The sequence below is a fragment of the Antedon mediterranea genome, chromosome 7 (genome assembly GCF_964355755.1).
Source record: "Antedon mediterranea chromosome 7, ecAntMedi1.1, whole genome shotgun sequence".
In the NCBI taxonomy this organism is placed as follows: domain Eukaryota; kingdom Metazoa; phylum Echinodermata; class Crinoidea; order Comatulida; family Antedonidae; genus Antedon; species Antedon mediterranea.
In genome coordinates, this window is record NC_092676.1 from 29,470,254 (window position 1) to 29,493,299 (window position 23,046).

The 23,046-nt window shown below is 32.9% G+C and overlaps 1 protein-coding gene and 1 long non-coding RNA gene across 2 annotated transcripts in view; both read left to right on the top strand.

Moving 5' to 3' along the window:
- Window positions 1-5,201: 5,201 nt before the first annotated feature.
- Window positions 5,202-7,303, top strand: LOC140054572 (uncharacterized). Its single transcript, XR_011846532.1, has 3 exons — window positions 5,202-5,281; window positions 6,653-6,812; window positions 7,166-7,303. It is a non-coding gene; the product is annotated as an uncharacterized lncRNA (long non-coding RNA).
- Window positions 7,304-7,583: 280 nt separating this feature from the next.
- Window positions 7,584-23,046, top strand: part of LOC140055594 (uncharacterized) — a 30,340-nt gene continuing 14,877 nt past the window's right edge. Inside the window, exons 1-8 of the mRNA XM_072100931.1 lie at window positions 7,584-7,607; window positions 8,318-8,419; window positions 16,772-16,885; window positions 17,499-17,578; window positions 18,031-18,114; window positions 20,403-20,517; window positions 21,352-21,652; window positions 21,842-22,658. Coding sequence (XP_071957032.1) covers window positions 7,584-7,607; window positions 8,318-8,419; window positions 16,772-16,885; window positions 17,499-17,578; window positions 18,031-18,114; window positions 20,403-20,517; window positions 21,352-21,652; window positions 21,842-22,658 — 1,637 coding nt within the window. The remainder of the gene's footprint in view (window positions 7,608-8,317; window positions 8,420-16,771; window positions 16,886-17,498; window positions 17,579-18,030; window positions 18,115-20,402; window positions 20,518-21,351; window positions 21,653-21,841; window positions 22,659-23,046) is intronic.

The window sequence follows — 23,046 nt, forward strand, 5'->3', positions numbered from 1 at the left end:
CTGTTCTGTTTTGATAAGTTTTTGATAGTTTGTACATAATTTAAACTTATCCACATGTATCCAAAGAAACATTTCACATGTTTACCATAATATTTATGTTATACGTTTTTATGTTTCTGGTCCTATTTCACCCATTTTTATTTGAATAATATATTTTATGAAGTCTCCCACTGAGAAAAAATATCAAAAGCCAAACTATTTAACATTTCGTCAATAGAAGTTTTACGTGCAAGAACTCTGGGCCAAAAATATCCGTCTGCATTAAATTTTCGTTTCTTTTTTTTTGTTTGTTGAGCGCTCGTCCAATTGTGCTTTTATTATGAAAAGAAAGTACATATTATATTAATTATTATTAATCGATTATCGTCGAATTGGCGAGAGAAGATGAGCTAACGATAGGCACGCCGAGAATAGGAAACATCTCAATAAACCATTGTCTATACAGACAACCCGACATACCGTACCGACAGAACAGGGAATCAGTTATAGGAAACGCCTGAACACATCGAAAGTAATTATGGAATAAGTTATTATGAAGAAAAGTAATCTGAAACTAATGAAGGCAAAATTTGATATGTCACGTCCGATGGTGATGACCCGTGCCTGAGGAGAAGGAAGGATCCGTTGAGATGTATGATTGACCCAGGTTGACCCGGGGGCAGAGTATAGGCCCACACGTCTGGTGACGGTATTGAGTGATATCTAGCCCGAGGAGTAGCGTCTAGTGGGGAGATTTATCTTGTTTATCACAGCTTGAAGAAAATTACATCATTTTCTCTCTTTAATACATGGTCACCGCTCAAGAAACAAAACGCACAAAATAACAAAAAGAGAGCAAAATACTAAAATTTTAAAATCGTGAAAACCGGGTTTCATATAACGTTGTTTACAAAAAATGAGTTAGAATTGAATTAAATTCCCGTCGTAAATCAACCAAACCGATTTGATTTCAAATAAAAATTTCACTTATTTGATTTCAGGAGAGGCAAAACTCCCACACGACGCAATTTGGAACCCCGAAAACAAGTGTAAAAGCAAATTTACACAGACGAGCGGTAACGTAACAAATATAAAATCTATGTTATTCCTTATGACCATTTACACACAACGCGGAGAGGATGGGTGGTTTACGCTCTGAGGAGGATAGACACAGATTCTGCGTGGGACAAGCTACTCGGTTTTCCACTTACCGTTACCGCTCGTCTGTGTAAATTGGCTTTTAAGCGTCTTTTCATACCTGCTCCGGTCCGGTTACAATAAATAAAATCGAACCTCAATGTTTCGTTTTCACATGAATAAAATAAGTATTTATTTATGGTTTCCACAACGCTCCAAATTCGATTTTATTTGCCGAAGCCGGACATGAGCAGGTGTGAAAGACCCTTAAGGCGGTAGATGACAGTGGAGTTATTATTAGTTCGTAATACAATCAACCAAAACAATAGAACTGCAAAGGGATTCATTTCGTTGTCTCATAAAGATACTATAATTGTATTGTATAAAGCTACCGACGATAATGCTATATAGTATTACACTCTTTAATAGGCCTTATATTATCTATATCATTTGCGGTTTCATTTAACGGCTTTAATAATTGAAATCTTCATCTAAAACTAATTCACTTTTGTTGTCGGTTGCAGAAGAATAATCTAATAATACTGTGAACTTTCAGAGTACTTGATTCATTTTTTCCAAATGTACGATGCAATGCGATACGATTAAATAATATAAAGTTTATTTCTATTTAAAAGTAGGGCACCTCACAAAGATCAAATAACATAACAATAATTGTATATTTGTGCAAGTTAATTAGAGTCTGGGTTCGCGTCCTATAATGTTTGATGAAAAAGAAGCTTGAATATATTTATAATTTCCTCATCAAAACATTTTGATATAATACATTTTATAATATCTGACTCGTCAGTTTATGCGTTTGTAACGCGTCAGCTTCTTTATTGAGACATTATACCTTATTAGTCTAATGCACCATCTGCAGAATATTGCCTGGCGACAAAACAAACATTTTCATAAATTTAAATATAACAAAGGCTGTTATTAATATATAGGATTGTTATATTTTATCTTTTTCCCGATTTCATTGCAATTTGGAATTTCAGATTACGGTATTAAAATGATCAGCAGATACAACACATGGAAGTAGACAATCCGCATCTGGTAAATGAATAATGGTGGATATACTTCGTCAGTTTTTCGGCGTGTCATTTTTTGTTGTTGACGCGGGCTCGTAAACTGATTCAAACTAGTTAGGACGCCCAACGCAAGTAATTTGACCAATCAATCGACGATGGATTATTCGAACTTTCGCTTTTCATTGGTCACTCGCTTGCATTGTTCTTGTTGCGAAACTTGAGTCCTCTAGTGGGAACCAGGTTTAAAAATAGACATTGATATGGGTATCCGTAACAAACTTCATTGCAAGACCTCAAGCAGGATTCGTGCTCACAACGAACAAATTGGACTACTGGACGTGACACGACGAGAGAATGTTGACCCTTTCAAATTGTCAAACAATTCGAGAAAATAAATAGTTATACAACACCTTTATACAACCACCCCCAGGTGTTTGTATTGGTATAATAATTATTATTTATATTGACATTTAAAATCAACGAAAAAATGATTAAAAATCCCTGAAGCACTATGGGGTGAAGATGACCTCGAACTAATCTGTAATCACACATCGTGCGATCTGAAAAATCACGACAGTTACAACGAGTAATTACATGATTGTGATTTTCTAATCCTCTTCTTAACTTTTTTGGTCTTGTGTAGGATCGACCCACTTTTATTTCTTCATCAATAAAATGTTCGTTTACAATGCATAATAATAATATAATAATAACAGGATTTTTATAGCGCACATACCACTCAAGAGTGCTCAAGGCGCATTCAAAAAAATAAAAACAAATTATACAAATGCCTGACAAATAAAATGCAATTTCTTTGGAGGGTCTCGTTCTGTCGCGGTCCCGGACCCCTACCTAGGTGACCAAACAAAGGATGCATTGCACATGAGCAATGTAATGATACAATACAGTAGTATAATTGACATTAAATAACTTTCAGTATATCTGATATCTTACTCCTACCATTACATTTTATATATAATAGTATAAGGAAAGAATAAAAAAAAATGTCCTCTATGTTATACACTCTTTACACGTTTTTCAATCCTTAACAATGTACGTATAATTTACCACAGAATTCTTTATTTTATAACTCTTTTTATCTCTTTTAAGCAATCAAAAAAAAAAAAGTTATATTTTACTTTACCTAAATATCAATTTTATAAACGTTAATTTTATACCTTGCTAAATTGTTAAGGTCCATATCTGACCACATTTTTTTTTGCCTTTTCTTTATTTATTAAAAACTCACAATTGATTATACCTTCTAACTCCGCAGTGAACATTAACCATGGACATTTTTTAACAAGTCCTAGTCTATGTTTGACTTTACTTTTATAAACACAGAAAGTTAAAATGGAAAATATTTCATTAATTTTGACATCATATTTTCCAAGTCAAATTTTCTCCAATGTAACTTCCTGAGTAAATGCAAAACATGTTTTCAGCATAGCGCAACATTTTACCCAGCAATGTTTTACTTCTTTGCATGTAAATAATATATGCTTTTCATTTTCAACCTCCTCATTACAATATTCACAATAATTACTGTTTGACAAATTCCATAATTTTAGCTTACACCTAGTTGGTAAAATGTTATGAAGCAACTTGAAATTAAAGAAAGCCACTCTTTTTATGTGCAACATAGGCCCTACTCTTAACTTTGTTTTTCCAACATAGATTCCAGTCAATACAAAATTTTGAAGTTGGTTTTCCCATTTATCTTGTGCTTTTGGTATGCACGCTTTATATGCTACATCGGTAAAAGTGGAATAGAATAGTTTGACAGTTGTATAATTTGAAGTAACATTAACATTTTTCTTTATTGTATCAACCTCTTTATGTATATAACAATAGGGTTTCTCAGCCACTATAACTTTACAGTTTCTCGGAATAGCGTCAATTAGTGCCATATATTTTTAAAATCCTCTTCTTAACTTTAAAGAACATTACAAGGCCTAAATATTAACATTTTATTTATAATTTCAAAAAGGACCAATAAAAAAAATATTGATTTTATTTAATTCAAGCCTGAAAAGAAAACGAGCTAGTCCGATGTCGATTAGAACATTGTGAAGTGTGTTTGTTTTTTAAATTATTGGTTTATTTAAAGTGTGCTGCTTTACAAAAGTACGATAGGAATTTGAGTTGGCCGGCTTCAAAGGTAAAGTTCATCATCATTTTCTATTTATTTTACTCCCGCCAAGGAGGTATATGTAATCGATTGCGTGTGTTTGTTTGTTAGCAGGATTACTCAAAAAGTAATTACAAGATCTTTACCAAAATGAATGTACAGATAGATATGTGGTCAAGGACCATTCAATTAAATTTTGGGACCATAGTCCCAATTCTGGACCACTTTTTAGTATACTTTTCAGATCTGCTAGTGTTAAAAGATAGGACAGAATTTTTCAAAAGCCGGCGAGCAAGTAAACTGAAATTGCATTTTCTCGAGAACTACTAATCCAAAAAACTTCATTTTTGTACAAGAGGCAAGAGTTACAATTTGTGATTTGTAATTTTAAAACATAATTTGATTAGGCATAATGTTTTTGATGCGAGTAGTTTAAAAAACCTCAGATTTCTTTTCAAATTCACTTGTTTGATTTTCGCGTTGCTGTTCTATTGTTAGTCAACTGAAAGCTATTGTTAATTGAAAGGCTTGTTACATAACCATTACACCAAACTCCCATACACATGCTTGTAGTGAAATTAGCCTAAATCACAAACAGCAATAAGACACACACAAATAAATATATATTTTTCCGGAGAAATCTTTTGTGAGTTTTGTTTTTGTAGGAGAATTTACAGTAGGCGGAGGTATGCACTCTCGGAGTGGTCCATGACTTCAAACCAGTTAACATGTTTAAGGGTAGCCTATGCATGCTAGTTTTAAATATGACATTTCGTTCATACAGACAGACGTAATTAGTTTTATAAACCAACTGTAGGCCGGGCTGTAGGCCTAATTCGATTTGATTATTATGTAATAAAATACAAAAAATATGCCGGATGTAGGAGGCCCTCTTTTGATAAGTACAATACAAAAATGGCGGAAAATCAATTTCGAAGTTTGTTGTTATTAAAATAGAATGCTCAAAACTCTAAATCGTAGATGTCTTAATACGTATAAGGTAATTTAGCATAATGATTCTGGGATCACTGTTTAAATGTAATGTTAACTGCTATTTTTATGTGCCCCTATCTTCAGGTAGGTCTACAATCTAGGCCTGTAAGCGCCTACTCTAGCTAGAGAGAGGCCTAGCCTAGGCCTTAGGCTTAGTAATAGTAGTAGCTAGTTAGGCCGCGACACAGCGACGAAGATGAGACTAGGTAGAGCTCTAGCAGGACGAATGGTGACGAATTCACTCTAGGGCTTAGGCCTAGTCAAAGCAGTAATAACTAATATACACACCGGCATAGGGCCTAGCAGTGAGATAATAAATGTCTGCTACCGTATGATACATTATACACACAACACAGTCACTCACAGAGTTTAGGCCCTCTGTCTGGCCTATATATAGGCCTACCGGATTAGGCCAAGTTGAGCCGCCGCCAGAAAAACGTTATTTTCTATGAAACGCCAAATGCTTACTTTCGCCGGTGCTCGTTTCTATTTAATAGAAGTTCTATTTATATTAATTATTAGATATAATGATGTATATTCCAAAGTTTATATATCACGGTTTTTAGTATATATTATTAAATATTATAATTAAAGAGAAATAATTATGAATATCTGACTTGTTTGTAGATTCCAAAATATAAGGCCTAAAACATGACCGAAAGTGATCGTTTTTAGCCAAAAATGACGTAAAAGATAGTAGATAAAAAAAATAATTATTTAACCTCATTCGAAGAGTATCAATACTCAATTAGTCCTGAGTGAGAGACAATGTGATTTTACGCGAGAAAAATATTATGGAGTGCACTGCATTTTTACCTTGAAAGATTAAAAACAATTAAATTATTAAATATGACTACTTTCCTTTGCTGTGTTGTTATGGCGGTTCAAACCAACAAAATTGTAGTATGTAATTATTATTTATTTTCATGACACAATAAACCTAAAGACCATGAACTTATGTACTAGGAAACCCCTCTATCACTACGCGAAATGTCGTAAAAGACGCACTGGGCGTTTCATAGAAATTACCGGCGGCTCAACTTGTCGGCGGCCCAACCGGTCATATCCCACAGTCCCGGCCTACCTATAGGTTAGGCCTGGCCCTAGCTAGCTAGGCCTAGCCTAGTTACTTTAGTTTTATAATTATTAAGTTAGGCCTACCTAGCCTAGGGCTAGGCCTATACTCAGTATAGTATATAGGCCTATAACAATTAAACTAAGGCCTACTAGGCCTAGCCTAGGCCTATATAGCCTTTTAATGTTATTAGGCCTAGGCTACCTAGTTTGACTAAATAACAAATTATTAATAATAATCGTATAAAATGTGGCTTTTTGATTTATCAGACGCAGACTTGAATATTGTTTTCTTTTATAACAGGACATTTAAGATGGCAAAAGATTTATCAAATCTAGGGTTAAAGAAGATAAATACAGCTGTTCCAGAATTGTCTGATGTTGACCAATACTCAACGTTAATCTTGGACAACAATGTGATTGCCAAGATCGAACAACTAGACAAATGTCTGAATCTTCAACAAGTGAGAAATATTACTCAACTTTTAAGTTTGTTACATTAAAAAAGTCTTGGATCTGCCCTTTGTACATAATGTAATAATACATTAATTGATAGACTAAGAGCTCTATGAGCTCTATCAAGAGACCAAGAGGATGATTCAAAACCACATGGATAATTAAAAATTGTAGGAAATGATACAAAAAGAAAAATAAATAAGTCTATGCAAACTGTGGCCAATAATCACTCTGATTGGAGAAGTCCTGGGTGTGCTATGTCACAAGATATTTAGCATTCGTGATGATGATTATATTAAAACTTAAAACCATATATCGTGTTATGGGTGGGTTTTTTACCAGTTTTTTTTTTGTTATTCAGCTTTCTATAGCAAACAATCGTATAATACATATGAATGGAGTGGCCAGGCTGAGAAATCTGCGTGTTTTAAATTTACCAACCAACAGTATTCAGGGAATTGATGGCTTAAAAGATTTGATACAATTGGAATGGTTGAACTTATCGGGCAACAACATTAAGGTAAAAACAGGAGTTAATTACCAAATAAGGTACAAAATATCCAAATAAGTGTACAAAATATCCAAATAAGTATTCAAAATAACAATATAATGGTACAAAATATCCAAATAAGGGTACAAAATATCCAAATAAGTGTACAAAATATCCAAATAAGTGTACAAAATATCCAAATAAGTGTACAAAATATCCAAATAAGGGTACAAAATATCCAAATATAAGTGTACAAAATATCCAAATAAGTATTCAAAATAACAATATAATGGTACAAAATATCCAAATAAGGGTACAAAATATCCAAATAAGGGTACTAAATATCCAAATAAGTGTACAAAATATCCAAATAAGTGTACAAAATATCCAAATAAGTGTACAAAATATCCAAATAAGTGTACAAAATATCCAAATAAGGGTACAAAATATCAAAATAAGTATACAAAATATCCAAATAAGTGTACAAAATATCCAAATAAGTGTACAAAATATCCAAATAAGTGTACAAAATATCCAAATAAGTGTACAAAATATCCAAATAAGTGTACAAAATATCCAAATAAGGGTACAAAATATCCAAATATAAGTGTACAAAATATCCAAATAAGTATTCAAAATAACAATATAATGGTACAAAATATCCAAATAAGGGTACAAAATATCCAAATAAGGGTACAAAATATCCAAATAAGTGTACAAAATATCCAAATAAGTGTACAAAATATCCAAATAAGTGTACAAAATATCCAAATAAGGGTACAAAATATCAAAATAAGTGTACAAAATATCCAAATAAGTGTACAAAATATCCAAATAAGTGTACAAAATATCCAAATAAGTGTACAAAATATCCAAATAAGTGTACAAAATATCCAAATAAGGGTACAAAATATCCAAATTTCAGTCTTAAAATCAGCATAGTATTCTTGTCTCCACCTTTCCATAAAGCATACAATTGATAACATTGTTAAATTACATTAATTAAAATGTTTTGTTTTGCAGTCTATGGACAACTTATCTGCTTGTCTTAAACTGAAGCACCTTGATCTGTCTGATAACAGTATATCTGCAGTCAGCAATATCTCACTATTGACCTGTTTAAAGGTATCATTCATTATTATATCTTAAGTAATGCTACACATTTATGTATTGTGTACATTGACTTAACTTGTTGAATATTATTGCTTTTTTAAAACGTTACGGTTATCCAACTGGAAAAATCTATTAAAATTGTTTGCAAATTGTTTACTATGTAATGTTGTCTTTAAAATTTTAATTAGGAATTTTCAATGTTTTCATTTTTTATTGAGGACCCCAATAGAAATATATTTTTTATTCAACTTTCTCAGGTTATCTTCAGTTCATTCAGATAATATGGTTTTTTGTACATTTTTAATTCATGTCTGTTATATGTAAAATTGAATGAACTGAAATACAAATAAATAAATGAAAACCAGCCTTGTTATCACAGAAATAATTGTTGAGCAAAGTTGTTACAATTACAACTGCCAATAGCCATGATGTATGTGTCTAACACATTAATAACAGTACCATCCTTATTGACCTCTTTTAATATCAAGTTCAGATAGTGAAGCTGTAGCTTGCTGGTTAACATGCTTGCCTTCAAATCCCAAAGTCCAGGGTTCAATCCTGACGTAGTGCCAGGGGTGTAACTTACGACTCTTTCAACTCCACTCTCTCTGTAGTGTAATTGGCGAGTTTCTCGCTGTTGGATGCATATGATTAAAAAATACATTGGTATCTTTATTCACATACAATAATTGTGATGTATATATTCATTCTGTACCTGTTTACATAGCAATAATACATTGGTATCTTTATTCACATACAATAATTGTGATGTATATATTCATTCTGTTTACATAGCAATAATGTTGGTAATAACGTTGCATTGTATGTGACTATACTTCCTGCGCTATTATGCGTTTTATTTACTATCAATTACTATTAACACTTCAAAGGGAAATTACCAGATAGTTTGAGAGCAGTGCTGTAGGCCTACTCTGTTGTTACTGTAGAAAAATCTTCTAAACAAGATTTTTTTCAAACAAATGTATAAAATTTAAAAAATTTTATGTGGATGGTTTCTTCTTTTGGTTTTATCCACTAAAACTATAATGAGCAAATATTTTTAAATAAATGTTGAATAAAATTTATTAATTTCATTGCTACTATTAATTACAATACATCTTCTGAACATCCAATATATCTTCTTGGTACAGATGGCTCAGAGTGTCTGAGCAACTGAGTGATGAGAGATTCCTCCATGCCTTATGATCCTGTGCCAACGTAACTGTTTCCACAGCTGTACAACCCTCGCTGCTGTAATTCCGTCCATCCATCTTTTTTTTTGCCTTACTCGCGTCAGTTTACATTGCACAGACAGCTCCCATTAAACTGTCTTTCTTTAGTCCCAGATATCTAGAGATATGTGCGAAACATACATTTCATTATTGCTACTAAATAACTTGTTTTCAACAACATTTAATGTATTTGAACTTAATGCTAATTAAACTTATATTATAAACAATGCTTAATCACCTTTTATTGTACACTTGCCATATGTAGGTAAACTTTATCATGACATTGATGTTTTTACTGTTAAGTGGTAAAACATAAGGTCAAATGTCACGTTGCAACATACTGTACTTCATTAGCACTGCTGTCATATCTTTTATAGATAAAGTTTGATTTTTTATATTGTGTTTGTTACACTTGATTATGAAGATGCTAGCTTTTTTCACACACACACACTTGACTCTGTTCTATACAGACTAAGCAGATCCATGTTCACACACACTAGAGTTAACTCTATTCTATACAGGCTAAGCAGATCCATGTTCACACACACTAGAGTTAACTCTGTTCTATACAGGCTAAGCAGATCCATGTTCACACACACTAGAGTTAACTATTCTATACAGGCTAAGCAGATCCATGTTCACACACACTAGAGTTAACTCTGTTCTATACAGACTAAGCAGATCCATGTTCACACACACTAGAGTTAACTCTGTTCTATACAGGCTAAGCAGATCCATGTTCACACACACTAGAGTTAATTATGTTCTATACAGGCTAAGCAGCTCCATGTTCACATACACTAGAGTTAACTCTGTTCTATACAGGCTAAGCAGATCCATGTTCACACACACTAGAGTTAATTCTGTTCTATACAGGCAAGGCAGATCCATGTTCACACACACTAGAGTTAACTCTGTTCTATACAGGCTAAGCAGCTCCATGTTCACACACACACTAGAGTTAATTCTGTTCTATACAGGCTAAGCAGATCCATGTTCACATACACTAGAGTTAACTCTGTTCTATACAGGCTAAGCAGATCCATGTTTACACACACTAGAGTTAATTCTGTTCTATACAGGCTAAGCAGATCCATGTTCACATACACTAGAGTTAACTCTGTTCTATACAGGCTAAGCAGATCCATGTTCACACACACTAGAGTAAATTCTGTTCTATACAGGCTAAGCAGATCCATGTTCACACACACTAGAGTTAATTCTGTTCTATACAGGCTAAGCAGATCCATGTTCACACACACACTAGAGTTAATTCTGTTCTATACAGGCTAAGCAGATCCATGTTCACACACACTAGAGTTAATTCTGTTCTATACAGGCTAAGCAGATCCATGTTCACTACACACTAGAGTTAATTCTGTTCTATACAGGCTAAGCAGATCCATGTTCACACACATTAGAGTTAACTCTGTTCTATACAGGCTAAGCAGATCCATGTTCACTACACACTAGAGTTAATTCTGTTCTATACAGGCTAAGCAGATTCATGTTCACAAACACTAGAGTTAATTCTGTTCTATACAGGCTAAGCAGATCCATGTTCACACACACTAGAGTTAACTCTGTTCTATACAGGCTAAGCAGATCCATGTTCACACACACTAGAGTTAATTCTGTTCTATACAGGCTAAGCAGATCCATGTTCACACACACTAGAGTTAATTCTGTTCTATACAGGCTAAGCAGATCCATGTTCACACACACTAGAGTTAATTCTGTTCTATACAGGCTAAGCAGATCCATGTTCACTACACACTAGAGTTAATTCTGTTCTATACAGGCTAAGCAGATCCATGTTCACACACACTAGAGTTAATTCTGTTCTATACAGGCTAAGCAGATCCATGTTCACACACACTAGAGTTAACTCTGTTCTATACAGGCTAAGCAGATCCATGTTCACACACACTAGAGTTAATTCTGTTCTATACAGGCTAAGCAGATCCATGTTCACACACACTAGAGTTAACTCTGTTCTATACAGGCTAAGCAGCTCCATGTTCATATACACTAGAGTTAACTCTGTTCTATACAGGCTAAGCAGCTCCATGTTCACACACACTAGAGTTAATTCTGTTCTATACAGGCTAAGCAGATCCATGTTCACATACACTAGAGTTAACTCTGTTCTATACAGGCTAAGCAGATCCATGTTCACACACACTAGAGTTAATTCTGTTCTATACAGGCTAAGCAGATCCATGTTCACACACACTAGAGTTAACTCTGTTCTATACAGGCTAAGCAGATCCATGTTCACACACACTAGAGTTAATTCTGTTCTATACAGGCTAAGCAGATCCATGTTCACACACACTAGAGTTAATTCTGTTCTATACAGGCTAAGCAGATCCATGTTCACACACACACTAGAGTTAATTCTGTTCTATACAGGCTAAGCAGATCCATGTTCACACACACTAGAGTTAATTCTGTTCTATACAGGCTAAGCAGATCCATGTTCACTACACACTAGAGTTAATTCTGTTCTATACAGGCTAAGCAGATCCATGTTCACACACATTAGAGTTAACTCTGTTCTATACAGGCTAAGCAGATCCATGTTCACTACACACTAGAGTTAATTCTGTTCTATACAGGCTAAGCAGATCCATGTTCACAAACACTAGAGTTAATTCTGTTCTATACAGGCTAAGCAGATCGATAACTAATGAATGAAATATAACTATCGTGAACTTTAGGAATATTTTCAGCTAGAAAAACAGCTGATATAATTTATCAGGTTTTGTCATGTTGTGACTGACATGAGCAATAAATATTGCAGTCTTGCTACTGACCTTAGCTACTGACCTTAGCTACTGACCTTAGCTACTGACCTTAGCTACTGACCTTAGCTACTGACCTTAGCTACTGACCTTAGCTACTGAACCAGCTACTGCACCTTCTTCAAATCTCAATCAATCATATTTCAATATTCAGGTACTCAATACTTTCCCCCACATTACTAATTTCGGAAGAGCAATTGCTCTAAATCGTTCATATTTTTGGCATAAATATTTTGATAAAACCATTGATTTTGAAATAAACAATATTATTTTACCTTGCGTGTTTGTTATTAGTATTAATAGGATTTTTTCATCTTTAGGTCACAAAATAAATTAACGCTAAAGTCATAAAATCATTTGTAAAAATTGATAGACAGACACCTAAAATTGCTGCCCAAGGGCAAAAGAAGGAACGAATATATGTAAATTGTAACGAAAACTTAACCTTCTTTGCTGGGGTACTAATTCTGAAAAAAGTTCAACATAGTTCACAACAATATACTGTTAAAATTCAGTTTAGCTATTTTTTAATAGGATTGAATGTAGGTTACGGTTGAACTTCAGTTAATGTTTATTTAGTGATGTCCTCAAGGCATGTATGTCGTTCATGAATCTAATATTATTGTATGACATAATGGGAAAGGACCCAGTGATAATTGTTTTATATTACAAAGTGAAACACCTGGAATGTTATCTGGATAACCATCAGTTGATACATTTTAAAGCTCCACGTGAAGTTCAAACTTTTCAGTGATATTCATCAACCAGTATAATGTCGCACAATTTGTAAAGTTTAATATTTTGTGACAAGCCTTTAAGCCCTGTGATCTACACTTTATGTGACAAAAAATGTGTGTGCCCATAATTATATGGACATGATGATGTCATATCACTACTATATTTAAGCATATCGCTACCATATATGGGCATATCCCTACCATATTTGGGCACATCACACTTTTATCAAACTTTTATCATTATCAAACTAGTTTGAGAGTGTAGACAAAGCTTACTCAAGATTTACAATCAACAAATTGATGTTCAGCCTACTTTGTTTCAAATACATTGTTTACGTCATCAAGCCTTGTTTGCAAGAATCTTCTCCAAACCTAATGTACATGTATTTGTTATGTAATATTATTTACGATCAGTACAGGGAATTTCCCTTAAGACCTAAACACAATTTGTTATTGTTTCTCTGAAGATGAAATGTATTAAAAGAAAAATCACAATAATCCACATTTCAAAATGTCAAATCTGCAAAAACACATTTTAGTGCATTTTTTTTCCAGTATTTTTTTATAAGATTTTACTGAATGAAAATTTAATGATAATATAAAAGTATTAATATTTCAGTTTGTTCTCATTTTATTTCAAATGTGACATTTCAAATGTGACATTTTTCACTACTTTTAATAGGCCTAGTTTAAAAAAAAAATATTATTTCATTTATAAGTAATGTTCAGTATAATATAAGACATAACTGTCCGGAAATAATTTTATTATTTATTTAAAGTTAATATAACATTACCTACAGACATTGAAAACAGATGACATTTTTTCACAAATATATTATTTACTTAATTATATTTTTTTTTAAATACATCGCATAAATGTTCTGAAAGAAACATCAGACACAACCCAAAAGATCATGGTCAATTAAGAGTCTAGACAAATGTTGGCGTGCATACCACAATCATTTTAAGTACACATGCTCAAGTATTTATAAGTATTTTAATGCTTTTGGGAGAATCATGATAATGTTGTAATGTCAAGTTACATTATTGGGATGTTGTAATGTTACTTGGTCATTATTTCCAACACAAAGTTACAGAACCCTCCTTTTGAGAGCTATTTATTGATTTTCTTTGCAAAATGAAATGTCAATGTATATTCTCCTATTCAGAGGACACACTAATTTTGTGTGATTCCGAAGGTGCCCGCTTAATTCTGGTTCTACTGTATATCTATGCATTTTCTTGCATTATGTTCATTATTTCCGTCACAAAGTAACTCTTCCTCTAGGACCTATTAAGAGGACATTTTCTTGCTAAATAAATAAGGATCAATATATATTTGAACACTATAACAAACGCCTTATTCAGAAGACACCCCTGTTAAAGAGACACTTCGTTTGTCCCCTTCATAGGGTTCTAACTACTGCATTTCTATGATCAACGATATTGAAACACAATTGAAAAGTGACACTGAAATGGCAGAATAATAGTAATACTAAAATAGGCAATGTTATAACATTATAAAAGTATACTTTTATATGTATTTGCCACATTTTCATAGAGACAATTACACTATCCATTGCCAACTATTATCAGAGGTATAATGTGTATTTAACTAAGTACTGTATGTAAAAGGTTGATTGGGAATGGTTCAGATCCAGTCTAACTATGAAAATATTGATTATTGAACTTCCACTATATGTTTAGCTAATGGTTACCAATCATGCTCAAACTGATACTTAACAAATTGACATAGTTCTTAAGTTCTGAAATGTAAAAACCACTCAAATCTTTGTCTAAAAAATTGTGCTTAAATGTAGTTATCTTTAGTGACTGCTAGTGATGCATTACTAGTTTAGTATATATACAATTGTGCACAGTTTTTGCATTACAGTAGTTGAGCAGACAAAATGATTAATAGTAATAATTTTTTGTAAACTTTTGAAACAGTGGCACACTTCTTGAATTAAGGTGCGTCTGGAGTAAAGTAAAAAATGTGATTTAACAACAACAAAAGTAATAGAGGATTTAAAAACAAAGAACTTGAAAAGCATTTTCATTGTTGATTTCCACTCTTTTTATTACTTGAATATTAATTATTTTCTTTAAAAAACAGCATCAAGCTGATCTTCACCTTAAAAGCAATCATTGTCGGTCAATGACGTCATTCAAGATCTTAGTCACATAACAACGTAATTGAGATGCTTTGATTTGCAACAAAGTTTGACATTATAATGTTTAGATTTATGTGAGATTTGTCTGAATTAAATTGATTTCTTCATTAGTTGTTGTAATTCACTTTAGTTAATACTGTTCTTTTTAGTATAAATGGATTTGTTAGAAAACAATCTAAATCCTGTTCAAGTGCATTTGGATTCACATAGGTAAGTGGTAGCCACCATTACGGTTGGTAAGGTTTCAACCTGACCACTTTTTCACAGAGGCCTTTGACAACCAAGTGGCTTGAACAGAGATTGTTCCCTTTTCTTGTAAAAACCGCACCGCTTTATAACTTGTGTCTACGGTACATCACTTCAATCAAAGAATATATATCACAAGAATGAGTATTCCGCGATTTTTGCATGAGAAATTTGTAACAGAGAGCTCCAGTGAGTGATGCCCGCCCTCATAAGGGCGGATGTATACATACTAAATAAGACTTGATTTAATAGATATTATACATGTCACATTAAATAGAATTATGATAATAGTTTTTGCAATTGTAAACTATTTTATAATACATATTTATTAACAAACTTTTACAGACAATTATTTACTAACATGCTAAGTTAGTTCACAAAAAAGGCCTAACACAGCAACACCAAAAATCAACGAATCGTTACTCGGCACGGCCTATTCTTTACCATTGCCGTGTACTACTCTACGCCCGGTAAATTAAGTATTGTTTTTATGATATAAATTAGTATAAAATACATGTTATTAATAGGACAAAATGTTAAATGTCATTAACATTTATTTGTTTTACCAGAAACAAGTTAAATATAGGAATATTATTAAACTATCCTTCGTGAAAACGCGTAAACAGCAACACGCCCGGTCATGCTATCGTAGCGCCCGGTTGATAAAGCAAACTGTTTATACGGCAGTTTTTACTAAATAAATTACATAAAACGAACAATTAAATATCCAAATAGTATTTAACATGATGTTGGCATGTAGTTGATAACATTTTTTATCATGAAAATACTACCGGTGGTCCAGCCTTTGATTAGTGAAACCGTTACAAAAAGTTGTATACATCCCAGATACATCCACACTTATGGCAGCGCCCTACCACATGGACAATATTACTGTTACAGGGAAAATCGCGGATTACTCATTCTTGTGATATATATTCTTTGCTTCAATACATAGTATCTTTGATCAAATTAAATAATGATCAATTATTGCCTCTCCTCTGTTCAAAGTGGGCACTGGACGAGAGATGGTCAATGATAGGACCAGCTAAAGATGCCTTAAACAGTCCTGGCTTAGTTTCATCCATCATTCAGATGAATGTAAGACTAATAATAAAGTATAAAGATGGATTGATCTTGAAGTATCTGTTAAAATAATTGTTTTTTACAGACCTTGCTTCTTCATGGTAACATCTTAACAACGCTACGAGGTGTACCTGCCTATTTTCCTACTTCGCTCACCACACTGTCACTCGCAGAAAATGAAATCAGTGACATCACTGAGGTATGTACTTTTGCATCCTTTTGAGATTTTTGTTTTGAGATTTAATAAATGTAGTTATGGGGCTGTCCTAGTAAGCTTTGGGTCCTGGTTCAAATCCGGTCTGATTCAGTTTTATTTTCATGATACAAAAAAAAACTCGACTTGTAAGCCTTTATAGATATGTTGTGTTCTGTTGAACTTGCATTACATAAATATTTATAGAGTGAGCAACTTAGCCGATGGCAATTCTTGGTATTATCCTTAAAAAACCTAGCATTAACAGTCATACACAGTTAGCGTCTCATTTCGCATACGAGACCACAGCCATGGAACTCAATAAATGTTACCTTGCATGTGGTTAAACAATAATGTAGCTTATATTGAATTGTCATTTTTTACTAAACTGTGACATTTCACGAACATTATTGTAGGTACAAATTGTCAATTATAGAGATTTCTTGAAAGATAATACAAAACATGCTGTGAACGTGCACATGCAATGTAGGTCACCGGATGAACGCAACCATGTGTTCAAAACCAAAAGCTGAAACAAAGTTTATTCGCTGTGGGAGTAAGAACACATTTTTTTAGGTCATCTTCATGTTGTGATTTTTATATTTGTATATTTTTTTAGATGTCATATTTATGCTGTCTCACCGAACTGGAACAACTATCGATAAAAAACAACCCCGCTGTTTTAATGACGGCCTCCGTGTATCCTTTAACACGCGTACTATCATTATTCGATTTTTTAAAATGTCATAGTATTATAAAGGTTGTATTTTTTCTTTAATGTATTTTTTTTTTTATTTTTTAGTATACCAAGTACAACCTATTTTTATAGTCATATAGTATTTATATACTTAATTATTTCTTAAGCTCTGTCTACACTATCAAATTTTATGTGACAAAAAATGTGATGTTTTCATATATGGACATGATGATGTATTTGGGCATGTCTCTACCATATTTTGACACATCACACTTTTTTTGCCAAACTAGTTTGATAGTGTAGACAGAGCTTTAAACTTAAATGTGATTAATATTTCTAGGAAGAAAGTAGAATATATCTACAACATTTTCAGTATGTGTAAGCTGTAATGCATTTTCTACCAATATCTTGTCTAGAACCATGTCTCTGTGTAATCCTTAAACAAATATCTCAGTGGTTTTGATTATAGGCCTTACGTAGCCAATTGGTGTTTGACTCTGCATGTTCTAGATGGCGCTGTTATTATTCAAAGAGAAAGGTACGTACTTGATAAGCTCATCCCTAGCAACACCAAAGATTTAGACCCGGACTTGTTGCACAGTAGCAAAGCGTCTTAAACCACCAGTTTATATTCCAGAAAAAGGTAAATACTTGAATACAAGAATACCCCTCTTGTATTTAATGCCCTCATTTCGTAAGTTGTAATCCATAGTTTAGCTGTGGCTGAGTTATTTTCACAATTCATTGCAATATAATTTCCAGTAGCAAAGTCATGTTCCCAAGATATCCAACATTTTGCTATACAATTTATTTTGTGATATTTTATAGTTTTCCATATGATATTTGATGGTAAATATTGCCTTCCGCATTTTTACCAATTTATATTAGTACATGATTACATTATCTTACCAAAAATGTTAAGAAGTAGGTCATGACATGAGGGCTACTGTTACGCGCCAGGTAAGAGCTGGGGGTGTCTCCTCAGGTAACCATTATGTTGTATCACAGATAATTTTCACCTGTTCAATTTGATACAATTTGCATTCAATTCATGTGATTATTATTAGTTTGATTTAAACATGGAGTTTAGTAGCATAAAGCTCTGTCTACACTATCAAACTTTATGTGACAATATATATGAACATGATGATGTCATATCACTGCCATATTTGTGTATATCACTACCATATTTAGTTGATAAACTTCTACAAAAAAGAAATAATTAGGGCAGTATAAAGTAGTTTTTGGTAGACCAAGTTGGAATTAAATTAAATTTATTGATTTTTTTTAGTTGCAATATTCTTTTTTTATTACTGATCATAACACCAGATGTACACATCCCTCAACAATAATTATGTTTTATTATCAAAATGTGACATATCAAGGTGTTTTAGTAGCTTATCAAATGGATTTGAAGCTCATAACGTCAAATTGTTGTATAATCATAGAATTCTCAGTGGACACAAACACTCCCACTAATGTACTCTGATTATTAAAATGCTAGTGTCAGAGCTGTTGCTACCTTGACCTTAATAATATCCCCTTTCTTTAATAATTCAAAGACATAAAAGTTTGATTTGTAAAATGATCAGTTGTCTGATACATTAATTATGAACTTTCATCAGTAAAGCCTGCAAAATGGATTTAATAACATTCCAATGTGCGTGTGGTAATGTTTTACTTGATGATACTGTTTCACATTATTTGTAACGTTATGCCGAGTATTTATTTATCACATGCAGTTGACGCTGAGTGCGGGACTCTCTTGAAAACTGGAAGCTCTTTACAAAACCAAACTTTTCCTAGCTCCAAATAGGTCTTTCATTCTTTTTACATGTTTATTTCTTTGTCATATATTTCAAAATTCATCTTTAGTCTTTTTTAATTTTTTAATTTCTTTTTTAATATTAACAACCAATTCTCTTGAAAACTGGAAGCTCTTTACAAAACCAAACTTTTCCTAGCTCCAAATAGGTCTTTCATTCTTTTCACATGTTTATTTCTTTGTCATATATTTCAAAATTCATCTTTAGTCTTTTTTAATTTTTTAATTTCTTTTTTAATATTAACAACCAATTGCTAATCTGATGGTCAATAAAATATTTTAAAATTAAAGTTAATTTGTATATTTTAATAGAATACAGTAAACATTCCCAATACCTTTGGGCTGACCTAATATGTCTGTTTTTTTGGAATGCGTTTTTAATGATAAAAATTAATTTGCTACATTTTTGGACCTTAAAAAATGTCTGCATTTGAGAAAGTTTCTGGATTTCAGAGAGTCCGATTTTAAGAAATTTGATTGACTGTATGCAAATCAAATGTAATTATGTAATGGTTAGAAGTTCCAGTGCATATTATACTGCTGTTCCAATGCTTCTATAAAGTTGATTGGGTTAAGTAACATTCTTGTGGGAATATGAGCAAGTTAGCAAGAATGTACTGGCTTTTATGAAGCCCATAAATAATCACAATTTGTTTTTAAACATTGGGTTGCAATCTGCCGACAATGATTTATCTACGTGTTTTATATTAAGTTTAGAAAGAGGGCGCTGTAACAGATATTCAATATCTATACTATGTGAGAGAGTTTGTACTTTTGGTACATTATACAAACAAAAAGAAAGGTTATTCACTTTTGTCCATTCCAAAGCTCTGTCTACACTATCAAACTTTATGTGACAAAAAAATGTGATGTGCCCATATATAGTCATGATGATGTCATATCACTACCATATTTGGCACATATCACACTGTTTTTGTCAAACTAGTTTGAAGTCCAGCTTAAATGACATCAGTTGTTATATTTTCTACATTGTTTTATAGTTTGAAGGCAGAGTGGCTTTACAGTCAGGGGAAGGGCCGGTCATTCCATCCAGGTCAGCACAAAGAAGTCTGTCAGTATTTAAGCCGTGTCTGTCCATTGACCACCGCATCTGAGGTATACATCATCTTTTTTTTTTAAACTGATACTATGTGTTTATTTGACATTCAATTTTCTTTCAACTTCCATAAAATTATCAGACTTGCCTAGCAAAAATCTTAAGATTCTGACTCTTCAGTTTTCAAAATGATTTTCTGTGTTTTTTAAATAAGTCTTAGACGTTCTGTTTGAAGTAGTAAAAGCTTCTTAAATATAAAAAAATACTGATTGATGAATGATAAATAAAGAAAAATTAAAAAGTTGTGGGATCGTTGAAATATATATAACCATCAAATGATTGTGTTTACGTTTAATTTTTATAGGACCTATGACCCACTTTATGAATGTTTAACTTTTTTACCACCAAATCCTGCATTTATATTTGTCACTTTGAATTATTTAGTAGATTTACCATTAATCGTCATATTCTTGTCATATCTCGTAAATTTTGCTAATTTCGCTATTATTACAAGAAGTAGTAGACTTAGGAAATTGTAACCTGAACCACAACCATCTACAAATCATAAAGTGTTGACACATTGGTGTACTATTGGAAATGGCAGGATTACATTTAGGCCTCCTAATTGTTGGCTCTGTGTTGAGATAGCTTAGGGAACATGTAAATATTATTCTACTGCAGTTACTGCAGTAAAAAAAGTATTTTACTGTATTAATAACATGATTGTTTCAATTTATGAGGAAGTCAAAAAGTGTTTATGATTTAATATCCAAATAAACTAATATCAAAGCAAATAAAAACCAAAATAAAATATTTAAACAAAACATAGTAACACAGTAGAATAATGTTGACATAGTACCTTACTGCATACTTAAGTTTGTTCTTAATTACAGACTCAGTTAAAAGAGGATGAGAAGCTGGTAAAAATATTGAACAAACAGCAACTTTACAAGAAGCAGTTGCTAGAAGAGTCGCTGTCATCGCCGTCTCCGACACCTTCCATGATATCAAAGAAAAGCAAAAGATCTCGATCACAATCCCCGCATAAGGAAGTGCACAGATCCCCCTCACCACCACCACCAACTGGACCAATTAAGGTTTGGACACAAGAAACACAACAGGATATGGTGCAATGGGTTTTATCTGAGCGAATCAAGAACCCTCATTCGGACATCGTCCTTGAAGATTTAGAGGGTCAGTGAGATTTTATAAACCATTTAAATTACCCTATTTAATTAAATAATATTTATTTTGCATTTAAATTTGTGTATATTTAATCCTCATACTCATTTTATTTACTGTGGCACCGAATAAATTAAATGAAACTTTTTACAATTATATGTTATTTTGATCATAAATATCTGTTTTTTTCATGTTTTTTAGACTCATCATGGAAAAATAGCCTTTTAAAATCCAATTCTTTATACCTACCATTCTTAACCAATCTACCTCCAAACGAACTCAATAATGCAAACTTCAGACCATCCACTGCTCCACCAAACCATAAAGAGTCTGAGGCTCAACCATTTGATAATCGTCCAGCTACGGTACTAGGATCAAAAGGCATATCTGTCAATACACAGACTACAAAATCTGGTCACCAAAACGGCAACGCAAATCCAAACAACACAAATAGTGACCAGTTTTACTTGTTCAACACTCCGAAGAATGCCGCTCGGGCGCGAGAACCAACGAGTTACGAGGCGTACGAAAACAAACGACTAATTCCTCCTGATCAGAACACTGGAGTTAAAAAGACCAAACCACAAACTTCATTCGATCCAGAGATTAGTCCAAAACTAGGTCATTCTGAACCAAAGAAATCATCTTATAAAAGGTCAAAAAGTGTAACTGATAAAAAAACATTTAAACAAGAAAAAGTAGAAGAAATAATTTGCCAGGCAGAGTTGAGAAGAATCAGAGAAATTGCTTTGAAGAGACGCAAATCCAACGAAAGAAAATTGAAATATGACTCAAAAGAAGATGGAAAAGATGTTAATCGGAATGACATCACAGATCAGCAAAGAATCAGATCACACCAATCAGGGACACCAGGAGAAGACGAAGCTGCTACGCGTATTCAAGCAGTTTGGAAGGGTCATCACCTACGCTGTGGCGACGATATGCAACAGAAATGGGATGACCTTCATCGAAGACGTTTACAAGAACATATTGATCACCTGACACAGGAATTAAACAGGTTACGTACTTTCCAAGATTTTATTTAAGACTGGTTAATATAAATGAAGTAGGGGTAATGTGAACATTTAACATTCATCACACTAGAGAAGGATCTAATGTGACTAATGTGACTACTATGTTTCACATGACCTTTTTAAAACACACATGAACAACTTCAATAACACTTGCTTCATAGTTAAAAAAAACATCAATATAACATGAATAAAAGTATTCTCAATGTACTTAGTATAAAGTACAAATTACGTCTAAGTAGGGCAAAAAATCTGACCAATTACTCAACTCCCTGACGCAAAGCTACTCCAGAGTAGTTAAATACAATTAAAATCCTGTTGGTACAGTACCCACTATTTACTTGGACTCGAATCTAACCCCTAGCCATCAGCGCA